General features: G+C 37.7%; 3 protein-coding genes across 4 annotated transcripts in view; all 3 read left to right on the forward strand.

The window, feature by feature from the left end:
• Nucleotides 1-271: 271 nt before the first annotated feature.
• LOC105966126 (DUF724 domain-containing protein 7) lies at nucleotides 272-4,843 on the forward strand. Of its 2 annotated transcripts, none has more exons than XM_012990677.2 (8): nucleotides 272-1,036; nucleotides 2,014-2,424; nucleotides 2,525-2,719; nucleotides 2,890-3,025; nucleotides 3,122-3,273; nucleotides 3,479-3,620; nucleotides 3,715-3,876; nucleotides 3,957-4,843. In XM_012990677.2, the coding sequence occupies exons 1-8, from the start codon at nucleotides 506-508 to the stop codon at nucleotides 4,640-4,642; spliced, it is 2,415 nt and encodes an 804-aa protein (XP_012846131.2). In that variant the 5' UTR covers nucleotides 272-505; the 3' UTR covers nucleotides 4,643-4,843. The 2 variants fall into 2 exon arrangements, with proteins under 2 accessions (XP_012846131.2, XP_012846132.2); XM_012990678.2 differs by having other exon boundaries at nucleotides 3,182-3,273.
• Nucleotides 4,844-7,086: 2,243 nt separating this feature from the next.
• On the forward strand, nucleotides 7,087-8,664 carry LOC148770443 (putative F-box/FBD/LRR-repeat protein At1g78760). The gene has a single exon (XM_088818308.1). The coding sequence runs from the start codon at nucleotides 7,087-7,089 to the stop codon at nucleotides 8,662-8,664; it is 1,578 nt and encodes a 525-aa protein (XP_088674434.1).
• Nucleotides 8,665-10,653: 1,989 nt separating this feature from the next.
• Nucleotides 10,654-11,861, forward strand: part of LOC148770444 (uncharacterized) — a 1,956-nt gene continuing 748 nt past the window's right edge. The window contains exon 1 of the mRNA XM_088818309.1: nucleotides 10,654-11,861. This exon is cut by the window's right edge and continues 748 nt beyond it. Coding sequence (XP_088674435.1) covers nucleotides 10,654-11,861 — 1,208 coding nt within the window.

The raw sequence follows: 11,861 nt of genomic DNA on the forward strand, positions 1-11,861 counted from the left end.
TTTTGGCTTGTATATATCATCAGATTGTGGTGCATCAGAAATTGCATTTTTGCACAAAATGAGTACAAACTAGAGAGTTTTCCATGAAATCTAGAATATTATGTTGAATTTGACACCATAAGGGTGTAGGTGTAAGAAAATTCATAGTTGAGGGGTAGATGTAATTATCCAAACAAGAGGGGGATTTTCGTAATTTGACCATACCTCAGGGGGTGATTGTAATTTACCCTTGAATATATATATATATCTCCAATAGTTCAGGGGTTAAGTGTAGAAAACTAGAAATCTACAGGGGGCGATGTGCAATTTACCATATATATAATTTTGTTTTAAAATCCTGCACTCCCTCGTCCAAGCCTATTGCCGTACCTAATTTGGTTCGGGCCGAACCACCAATTCCCCCAATCCTTGTAAATTGAAATTCGTAAATCGCAATTGATATTTCCAAGGGCTTTTGGTTGCGCCATCAAGAAAGCCGCTCCGCCTAAAAGCTTCACTCACAAAAATGGAAGACGCTGCACAGCTCAAACCACAAAACCAGCGGCAACTTTCATCTCACAGCCAGCGCCGCGGCGGCGGCGGCGTCGGCCTCCCACGCGCCGATTTTTTCCCGGAAGGGCTGTTGGTTGAAGTCCGGACTAAAGAGGAAGGCTTCACAAGGGTCTATTTCACCGCCACCGTTCTGCCGCCGAAGAAAGGCGGCAGCAAACAGAAATCGGACAAAATATTCGTGGAGTACCACAATCTGTTGGCCCGGGAAGACGGATCGGAGCGGCTGAAGGAATACGTCGACGTGTCGTTCGTCAGGCCGGTTCCGCCTTTTCAGGAGATTGTCGAGGGTTTCGAACCAAACGACGCCGTCGACGCGTTTTTCAAGGATGGGTGGTGGATGGGCGCTGTGACCCGAGTCGTGAAAAAGGGCGAGAGCTTCGTAGTTACTTTTGAAGACCCGCCCGACGAGCTGGAGCTCCGATTCGAACAACTTCGGGTCCACTGGGATTGGGGTAACGGGTTATGGATCCGACCCGGAAATCAGGTATTAACAAAAGAAAAAATTAAATTTTATATTTTGAATTTTGTTATTTCAATTTGTCATTTTGAATTTTTTTTGAAAATGTGATTTTGGGGGTTTTGGCTTTTGTGCATGGTTGTTCTCTACGGTGGAAATGTTAGATCTGTGGAAGTTATTAGTCTTAATCCGTGTTTATTTTGTTTTGCCTTAGATTATGTTGGATTAATCCCCTACCGGTTTCTTCTAAAAAAATCCCCTACCGGTTAACTAATTAACTAATTAATTAATAATATGTTTGGTTCTTTAGATTAAGGCCTCGTTTGCTTAGTGCTATTAGCTCTATTAACTAAATAGTAGGGGTTAGTAAGATGTTTGTTTGATGAGATTCGTATTTAGTTAAGCCCGCTACTATACTTAAAGCCCTCAATTGAATTAGTAGCACCCCTCCCCTGCGATTAATTTTGTGGGTTTTGTGGGGTGATTAAAAGAGGAAAAGACAATTTTATCCTTAAACCAATATGTTAATTTTGTTAACTAAAAGACTTTTTAGACAATTCACATTCAATATCAGAATTTAACAAATTTAATTCAAGATTTAATATAACGAATCAAACATCTTACTGACTAATATTAAAAATATTAGTCAGTGGGATATTAATCCAATCTCAGCTAATCCAATGTAATCCGATATAGGTAAGCAAACAAGAAAGTCTTTTATTTAACAAAAAATAAGTTATTGTTTTAAGGATAAAATTGTAAATTTCAGTTCTAGTCACCCCTACAAAATTAATCGCAGTGGAAGAGGTGTTACTAATTTCATGATGTAGTAGCACTTAATTGCGGGCTTTAACTTTAGTAGCGGGCTTGAGTAATGTTGAATCCTGGCGCAACCAAGCATCTTACTAACTCCTACTATTTAGTCAGTCTACTGGTTGTTTCTGAATTAGTTAGTCATATTCTGTATTTTTTTTGACTCATTTGTTATTTCAATTGTGATAAAGGTTATAACAGGAAGTATGTTCGACGTGGGAAACAAGGTAGAAGTGTCGTTCGACAAAGCAGAGTATCAAGATGTTTGGTTCCCCGCGACGATTCGCAAAGACTTTGGAAATGGGCATTACTCGGTCGAGTGCATTATAAATAGTGATGAAAAGGCGCAACTTTGTAAAGTAAAATTCGACCACATAAGACCTCTCCCTCCGCTTCTCAAGGACATAAAGTTTCTCTTACTCGAAAAAGTCGACGCGCATTTCGGCCACGGCTGGTGGTGCGGCATCACCACACGAGTGCTCGTGGAGAACAGTAGATATATGATTTATTTCAGGAAGAAGAAAATATTGAAGGAATTCAATAGCATTGAACTAAGGCCACATGTCGAATGGAAGGATGGCAAATGGTTCACTGCTTCCAAGGTATTTTTACGGGAATATAAAAAGAAAATTGGTTTCGTTGGTTTTATATGCCTTGGGACAAAAAAATAATTTAATGATTTGTTTGTGATTCTAATATTAGGAAGTTACGGCCCGCTCTTCATCGTCAGATGAACAAATCCATGCCCTGAGAGCCAGTCAACAAGATTCACAGAATAGTAAATCAGTTAAAAAAACGTTGCGTGATTCTGTAAGCCCTATTTCTGTAGATATCTCTGCAGCACTAAATGCGGTCGGGGATCAACTCCCTGATAATCCTTCTTGGGGCAATAGAATTGTAAGTCGTACGTTCCGTTAGATACTATTCGCTCATCACATTTTTTTGACCGTTTTACAATTTAGAGTTATTTAATCCGCCTATCTACAGTGCAGCCGTTTTCGTAATTGATATGAAAAAAATGATTTATTTTCTTGCCTTCTTCGTTTCCTCTGAATCGAATCATGCAGAGGAGGAAGCAAAGGAATGCAGGTGCAACACCAAATAATGTTGATGAGAAGAATAAGATTAACTCCGCATCCAGTAATACTATGAACAAGTGCACTACGCTGAAACCTGACATTCCGAATAATGATGTCGGTGAAGGTATAATTTAATAATCATATTCGCCCGAAATTTGCCTGGTTTTTTTTTTGTGACGCAATTTTTGGTCAATTAGCAAAGCTGGGTGTTAATTTGCAGTGATGAAGCCAATTGTTGAAAATGATAAAAACGAAGAAACTAAGCATGCTGTCGTCATAGGTTTGCCATGTTCGGAAACTGGGAGCACTGGAAATGAAAAATCGACGGTGAAGAAGCAGAAACCGAATGGTTCCCCGATTCAGGAAATTAAGGTAGGTCAAAGGTGACAGTGTACTGATATATCTTGTTTTCACTTTTCACCTCGAACCCTCTTCTATGATTAACAGTGCTATGAGATTTTCGTGCCAATAAACGATACTTAACTGCCCTCAAAAAAAAAAAAAAAATGCATGTATATTTTTACTTATTTTAGCCTTCCACCAATATGTCATAGTTTCACTTTTGTGCTATTTGTAGGATAACGAGCCATTAGAAAATGGAGATTCCAGTGACAAAAAGAAGAGGGGTAGGCCACGAAGGGGCCTGATTGCAAATCTTGAAATCGAGAAGGGGGGTACGACGAGTCTTCCGTTGAAGAGAGGAAGAAGAGGGTTAACAGGTAAAAAGACGAAAAAAAAACGAACTCATGTATTTTGGGATTTTTTTTCTTATTGCGTTCGTATAATGATAGTGTTGTTTCTGGCCGTGTGTAGATTCCCCTAGTGCATTAGGCGGCGGGGAAGCGACCGAAGTTAACCCCAACACCGTGGAAGTAGAGAAAGTTGTCCGCAAATCACTCAACGATGGTTTTGACGACAAACCACTTTCTAAGTGGATTAAGGAGTTACAACCTCCATCTGCAGTTGAATATTCCGGTAAAGCTTTTTACGTTACACTACTACTAGTGGTTTCCCGTATTTTTCAGTCTTCTTGATTATGCTTGATTTTTCTTCAGAACTCGTTCCCGTGAGCAATGTCAAAGAAAATGGCAAGAAGCAAAGCGATGCTATTGTGATAGAAGATGACGTTGAGATGATTCCAGAGAGTGCTTTAGTAGCCGCAGAATCACAAGTCTTGCCTTTCGTGAAAAACACGGTTCTTTGGACAACAATCGAGTCCATGGAGGCATTTCAAAAGGCACCGCAGAGGCCGCACTTCAAGCCGTTGGAACAGGTTAAGGAAAGTTCGCGCGAGGGTTTGGCGATCGGGTATATGGTGACTTTTTGCGGTGTGGTGGAAAGAGCTCTCGGGTTGCGGTTCGATTCCCCGAAAAGCGCCACGGACGACATACTGGAAACGATCGTGGACTTGGAAATGCATGGCTTTGACGTTAAGATTGTACGGGATCGTGTGAATTGGCTGCTCTCGGTGAAGGACAATGAAGAAAAGCTCGAAGTGGAGTCGAAGAAACTTAACGACGAAATAGCAGAGCACGATCGCGAGAAGAGTAAGATTGGGGAAGAGATGAACGAGATCAAAGAACAAATATCGAAGCTGCAGGATAAGCTTTCGCTTGCTGTATCGGCCACGGAAAAGGAGGACGGTGAAATTGCCTTGTTGCGCGCGAGGATTAAGGAAAATGAAGAAAGCATTAGCAAAGGGAGGCGGGAGTTTGAAGATGCGGTTTCTTCCAAATTGTGAAAAGACTAAAATACCCTCCTCTGGTGTTTATTTTGTATATTGTAAGTTCCGATGTAAGAGAACTAACCCCACTTCGTTCGTGTTGTTGTCTATCCGTCGTTTGTAGGATTCCGTGTTTAACCTTCTGCATTTAGACATTGTCGTGTAAGGAACAAGAACACGAATTTGTGATGATTTTTATCTTTGTAGGTTTATTGAGAATCAGGCTTTTGAGCTGTGACTGTTTGATTTTGTGTGCAAACATTACAGGGCAAAATGCACTTTGCCCCCTACAATTTTTTTAAATTTGCACCCCCCCCCTCCTTTTAAAATTGTGCCTCAGTAGCACTTGGCCCAAAAATTTATATTCCGGTGCATTTTCAACTGGATATCAAATTTCTCCATACACATAAGGGTATATGCGTCAAACCCTCTTTTTCCCACCCCTTTGAATTTTTTTTTTTTTTTTTTTTTTTTTTGAGTAAATGCATTTTTTGCTAAAAGCTTTTATTTGTTTGTCTATTGTTTTTATTCATTTACATTTTATAGTTAATAATACAATATATAATCAACTTTGCATAATTTCAAAAATATTCTCTTATTTGCTTTCATGTTACAAATATTTTCATAATCGTTTAATAAAGTTAAGAGTAAAAAACAGCTTGTACCCCAAACAAAAAAAATAGTACGGCTGTCGGTGTTTTAAAAATCGGCCGAGGCGGCCGATTAATCGGTCCGAGGCGGAGGCGGTCCAAAACCTTTATGATTTTAGTGTAAATGTTTGAAAAATAGATTTTTTGCGTGTGAGGCGGTTTTAGGCGGTCCGAGGCGGTCAAACCTTTAAGGCGGGTCAAACTCAGTGGCAAAAATTGGCCAAAAATCGGTCAAAAATCGATTTTTTTTTTAATAATTCAAACTAAAAGTTGAGATTTTTAATAAAAAAATATGAGTTTATGCTTTATTTTGTTTATGTTAATTGTTATTGTTAAAGAATTAATGATGTATGCCATGAATATTCATGAATAAATGTAAATTAAAAAAAAATGTTTTATTTATTTATATTTTATAAGGATGTATTATGATCTTATAATTATTAAACTTTTATTATGTTAATAGGATATATACATGATGGGGATATAACTATGTTTAAATATATTTTTGGCGGCGGATATATGCAAGCCCATTTTTTTATTAATTCAAGATATCTAACATAAAAATACTAATTTATCCTTAATGAAATTCAAAACCAAATAAAAAACTCAAAATATTAAAAAATAAAAAAATCGGAATTACAGCGCCGATTTTGACTTGTAAAGTTGACGTTGTGTCGCCGATTTGGTTAAGAAAAATCGGCATTATGACGCCGATTTTCGTGTAATCGGTCTGGGTAAACCGATTTGGGAAACCAACGAAAACACACAAAAAAACCAATTTCAGTCTTAATTTTTTTATTCCAAAATCAGCTAAAGCATTGCAACCCAACAAGAAGTAAGCATAGATTAATGTTCATCCACACATATGTATCAAGAATCGATGCTCGATTGATGTTTTCGAATTTAAAAACAAAAGTTTCGTAAAAAGTTGGTGATGGTGCGGTGGGTGGGTAGCTGGTCGTCGTCGGAGCGGTGGAAGTCTCGCTGGTCGGTCTGGCGGCGGCAATCCTGCGACAGCCGTGAGGTTTTTTTTTTTTTTTTTTTTTTTTTTTTTCCTTTTTGTTTTTTTTTTGGTCTTGAACAAATTAAAAATAGGGTTTAATTGTATTTGGGTATTATTTGTGGATATTCGTCCTCTCTGATCTTGATGTAATAAAATTAGATTAATTTACGGGCATGAACTAATAAACCCCTGTATATGTGTTTGAACTAATAAAAAGATGGGCTTGCATATATCCGCCGCCTATATTTTTATATATGTTTGGAGTATTTCTAAATAATATCTAGAGATATATTATATTAAATTTTAAAAATCGATTTATTTCCGATTTATAATCGATTAACCACCGCCGCACCGATTAATCGTGAGTCGGTGCCTGACCGACTCCGACCAGATTACCACTTTTTACAACCTAGGGTGTACCTAAACTCAATTTTTCGTTGCACGGTACCTTCAAATTGCCATTTTCCGGCAATTTTGCCCGGAATCTTACACACGCACGATTCACGTGAGTTTTGCAGGGGCAAAGACGTCTCTCTTCACTCCCGATTTTTCCTCCATTTTGTGCCCATTTTATCTTCCCCTATTTTTTAGCACAAAATCTCTAATCATGTACTAATTGCTAAAAAATAAAATTATAGGGGTTTGTTTGCCAATAAAATAAAATAGGAGAGGCTTTTTGCAATTCAGTATAACACCGGGTACTAATTGCAATAAGCTCTATTTTTTTCTTATAAAAAGGGTTTCTAGGGTTTACTGAGTTCAGAAACAAAAAAAAAAAAAAAAAAAAAAAAAAAAAAAAGAATTCGGCGATGGAATACGCAGAAATCGGAGATGGTGACATAATATCCAAATTACCAGAACATATACTTCACCGCATACTCTATTTCCTCCCCAAAAGAGACGCCGCCAAAACTTGTCTCCTCTCCAAATCATGGCGCCAAATCTGGTCAACTCGCCCCAAACTCGCTTTCCGACAAACATCCCGCGACAGAGCCACCGACAAAGCGAAACACGTGTTCCTCACACGTGTGGACAACGCTCTACAAGCACACCTCGACCACAATCTTCACCTAGAGAAACTCCGCCTCGTGATCACACTGCTCGACTCCAATTCAATCTCCCTCCTCGAAAAGTGGATCCCGTTGCTCGACGCCATCGGCGTACGCGAGCTGTACCTCTCGATCCACTCGGGACGCAAAAAAGTTCGTTACGTTCGTCTCCCTCCGGTAGTGCTTACGCATGTCGGGTCTCTCAAGCTTTTGTCTCTACATAAATGCAAGTTGTCGGATCAAGAGTGTTTGTCGAATATACCGCTGATTAACTACACCTCTCTCGAAGTAATCCGCCTGAACGGCGTCTCGGTTCAGAAGGAGATCTTCGACCGGATAATATCGAGCTGCCCGAAAATTCGAACTATCTGGTTGAAAGATTGTAAAGGGTTGAAGAAGATTAAGTTGGTGAAGGAGAATCACAAGTATCTCGAGCACTTCACTTTTACTAGCAACGTGCTCTACGCGTTGGAGCAGTTCACTATCGAGATTGACGATCTCGAGAATCTCGAGACGATTAGCGTTCTTGCGAGGATGACTCGGTTCCGCGGCAATAAATACGATAATCTCAAGTCTCTGTCGCTGAAGTTTGTTAGCATCTTGTTCGACAACCCGTCGCTGAAATTTCCGAGCCTTGAATCTTTGAGTCTTAAAAATTGTTACGGTTTCGCACGAATCCATCTGGAAATCGATGCCCCAAAGATACGTTTTTTTTACTACAGAGGAGATTTTATCCCATCGATCTCGTTTACAGAAACTTACGGGCATTGGAAGTCGAAAATATACATTGTCGGTGGTTTTGACGATGCTCTGTGGTTGGTCAAGCTAAGTCAACTGCTCGAGGCAATAAGTCGGTCCGAAATCTGCCTCGACATTTTCCCAAATCCCAGGAATATTATCAATTTTCAAGAAAATTTTACCGTGCAAGAAAGTAAACGCGTTGGTGTGAGGCTATTGCAATTAAATGATCGTTTATCTGCGTTTCCATCTTTACTAAATTGTTTGTTTGGCATTTGTTGTCCGAGGGACATAGCTATGGAATGGCACACCAAAGGAAATATCGAGCTCGAAAGGGAACAAAAGGAATTCACCGAGTTTTTGCGCAAGATTCTAATGAAGAGGGGAAGTAGTGGAAATCAAGAAATGAACCAAAATTTGGCGGATGTGATATCGATCGGAAGTTTTGATACGAGTCGAAGTGAATGGCAATCTATAAAGGTGCCGAATTTGCTAGAATGCTCGTTGCCTGACGATAAATTCCATCACCGTGTCTGCTTCCGATATATTCCACCACCACCACCACCACCACCGTTGAAAAACGGACTTCTTAAAGTTTAGTGGCTTTTCCTTAAAAATCTTTTTTATTTGGCCTCGAACTTTAGTGGCTTTTCCAAAATTTCCATCGTCGTTTTTTTTTACAGTACACAGTTTAGACTTTAGACATTCATAAATCAGTTTTTTTTTGTTTTTTGTTTTTTTTGTTTTTGTTTTTGCATATGCATATGCGTATTGATGCGTCGAATATATAGGAGACTTCATGCCATCAATCTCTTTTGCAGAAACTCACATAAATTGGAGTTAAAAAATAGACCTTTTTTTGTCGTCGGTTTTAACAATGCTCAATCGTGGTTGCTCAAGCTATAAGTAAACTTGCAATAAGCGGGTCCGAAATTTGGTCTGAATAAACGTTATAGTACGCGATAACAAGCTTCAGAATCCTCTGTCTTCGTTTCAAGGGTCCATCGAATAACATTGCTCGAAAAATGCAAAGTACAAAACTACAAAGGAAAGAATATGTACACAAAGCCATCGACGAGAAAACCGAAACACTAATTCAGTTAACATGCTTAGGCCATCATTCGCATGATATGCTTCATTTATATCTAGCTATTTTCTTGGAGAAAATTTTACGTTTTCTGGGATGAAATTGTAGGAATAAAGTGAAATTGGGGATAAATAAAAAATAGAGGTAAAAAGGGGTCAATGAGTTATTACAACATATCATGGGGTAAACAACATAAAACCCCTATGTGTTAACAAACATGTATTAAATCCCCCTCTTTTCTTTTTATTGCGTAAAACTATCATGTGATTCATTTTTTCTTGCATGTGATCCCCATTTCCGTTAATAGTTAACACCGTTAACTATAGATGGGATTTGATGCAAATATTTTATAACATATGAGGATTTGGTCCATGATTTTACAACACAAGGGGTTCTATGCAAAAATTAATTTATTCATTTAAAATTAAAATTATTTTCTAAAATAAAGTTGAATACATCTATTAAATTTAAAATAAGTGAAAAAAATAATAATATTCGAGATGGAAGTTGGAACGAATTCTCAAATTATTTATGTTATTTTCACATATAATTAATCTAGAATAAATTATAAAAATATATAATAAATTTAATATATATATATATATATATATATATATATATATATATATATATATATATATATATATATATATATATATATATATATATATATATATATATATATATATATATATATATATTTAAAATCATTTATTTAAATACATTAATAAATTAAATCATAAAAAGATGATTTAAAAAAAAAATTCAGCACACTATTAAATTTATATTTTTCATATTGTAACTGAATAAATGTGTTCGATTTAATTTAAGAAAATAATATAAATTTTAAATGAATACATAAATTTTGCATAAAATGCCATTGTATTGTAGAAAATATGCACTAAATCCCCTTTGTTATGGAAAAAAACTGAATTATATTCCCTCTATAGTTAACGACATTAACTATTAGCGGAAATGGGTATTCGGTGCAAAGTAAAATGAAACACATGGGGTGTTTTACGTACGAAAAAAAATACAGGGGGATTTGGCGCAGGTTTTCCTTAACACGAAAGTTTTATGCTGTTTACCCCATATCACGTGCAATGCATGTGACTTTTCCTTCCAAACTAGCACTAAAATCAAACGGTGGACAAAAACTGTAAAAGAAGTATACCTTGAGGACTAAAATCGTTGGAAAACAGTATAGGGATTAAGATCAACTTTGGTGTAAAATATTGGACTAAAAGTGTAATTATCCCGACGATAACAAGATTTTCAAATAAATAGGTCTGCAAGGACATAAAATCAATATAATTCGACGCATAGTAGATCTTGTTACTGCACGCCTCTCCATTTTGCAAGCCGTAACAGAAATTTAATAGGGTTGAAAGATTCCACAGAATTTGGGATTTTTTTAGACTGAAAAGTCTTCGATTATTAGGGTTGAAAGATTCCACGGAATTTGGGAATTTTTGAGAGTGAATTTTTTTCGATTTGGTTCCATGGACAGGATATCCGAGTTGCCGAAAGACATCTTGCGGAGAATACTTTATTTCCTCTCCCAAGAAGAGGCTGTTCGAACATCTGTCTTGTCCAAATCATGGCGTGATATCTGGTGTACTCGTCCCAATCTCGATTTTTCATCGGACAACTTCAAAGGACAGATAATTTTTTTTATATCTATTATGGACAAGACTTTACAGCGGTACTATGATCGGAGCGTGTGCGTAGAGGAATTCCACCTTCGTATACAGGTGGGCGATTTGTCTCATGATTGCGATCATGAATCGGCTCCGTTTCTTGAAAAATGGATCCCGTTGTTCACAAATACGGGTACGAAGAAGTTCCGTCTTTCTATTCGTACGAGATGGAGAACAGGTCGCGTTCAACTGCCTCATGTAGTCTTTGGAGCAGAATCACTCCAAGATTTGCACGTGGAAAAATTCAGCTTGGACCAAATGGCTATTCAAAGTATAGTATTCTTGAAGCATCTAAAATCACTTCGTCTCGAAAAAGTCTGCATCGAGGACGAGATTTTCGAGAAGATAATCGCAAACTGTATTTTTATCGAAACTTTGGTGGTCAAAGATTGTAAAAGGTTGAGAACAATCAAGGTGAGTGAACTTCGCAATCTCAAGTACTTCTTCTTCAGAGTGTGTCAGATGATCTTAGCTCACAGACTTTGTCCCATCGAAGTCCATCCCCCTTCTCTTGAAATCATCGATATTCGTTACGGTAATCTTCGGTTCTACAAAGGAGCGGATTTTCGTAATCTCGAAGATTTATCTCTGTGCAATGTGAAATCGTCGTTGGACCACTTATCGTCGTGCAAATTCCCGAGTCTCAAATACTTGAACATTTCCGATTGGCCGGGTCTCAAAGAATGCCAGATATTTATTGATGCCCCAAACATACGCAATTTTGATTTTAATGAAAACTTTGTCCCGTCCATCTCTTTTGCCGCAACTTCCGGTGAGTGGGATTCGGTGATATACATAACTGTTGAGCTTTTGCAGGTTACTTCTTCGTGGTTTCTCAAGCTAAAAGAACTGCTCAAGTCATTAAGCCAATCCCGAATTTCTCTGACTCTTTATCAGACTGATAATAATCTATATGATGATGATGATGATGGTGATGATGGTGATGGTGATGGTGATGGTGATGATGATGATGATGATGATGATGATGATGATGATGATGATGATGATGA

This window comes from Erythranthe guttata, chromosome 5 (genome assembly GCF_056151865.1).
Source record: "Erythranthe guttata isolate IM_541 chromosome 5, IM_541, whole genome shotgun sequence".
Classification (NCBI taxonomy): Eukaryota; Viridiplantae; Streptophyta; class Magnoliopsida; order Lamiales; family Phrymaceae; genus Erythranthe; species Erythranthe guttata.

Bases quoted from the DNA above. Each gene is read 5' to 3' on its own strand.
- LOC105966126 (XM_012990677.2), top strand. From the start codon at position 506: ATGGAAGACGCTGCACAGCTCAAACCACAAAACCAGCGGCAACTTTCA. The intron at 1,037-2,013 runs GTATTAACAAAA...ATTGTGATAAAG, and splicing joins GGATCCGACCCGGAAATCAG to GTTATAACAGGAAGTATGTT. The intron at 3,877-3,956 runs GTAAAGCTTTTT...ATTTTTCTTCAG, and splicing joins ATCTGCAGTTGAATATTCCG to AACTCGTTCCCGTGAGCAAT.
- LOC148770443 (XM_088818308.1), top strand. From the start codon at position 7,087: ATGGAATACGCAGAAATCGGAGATGGTGACATAATATCCAAATTACCA.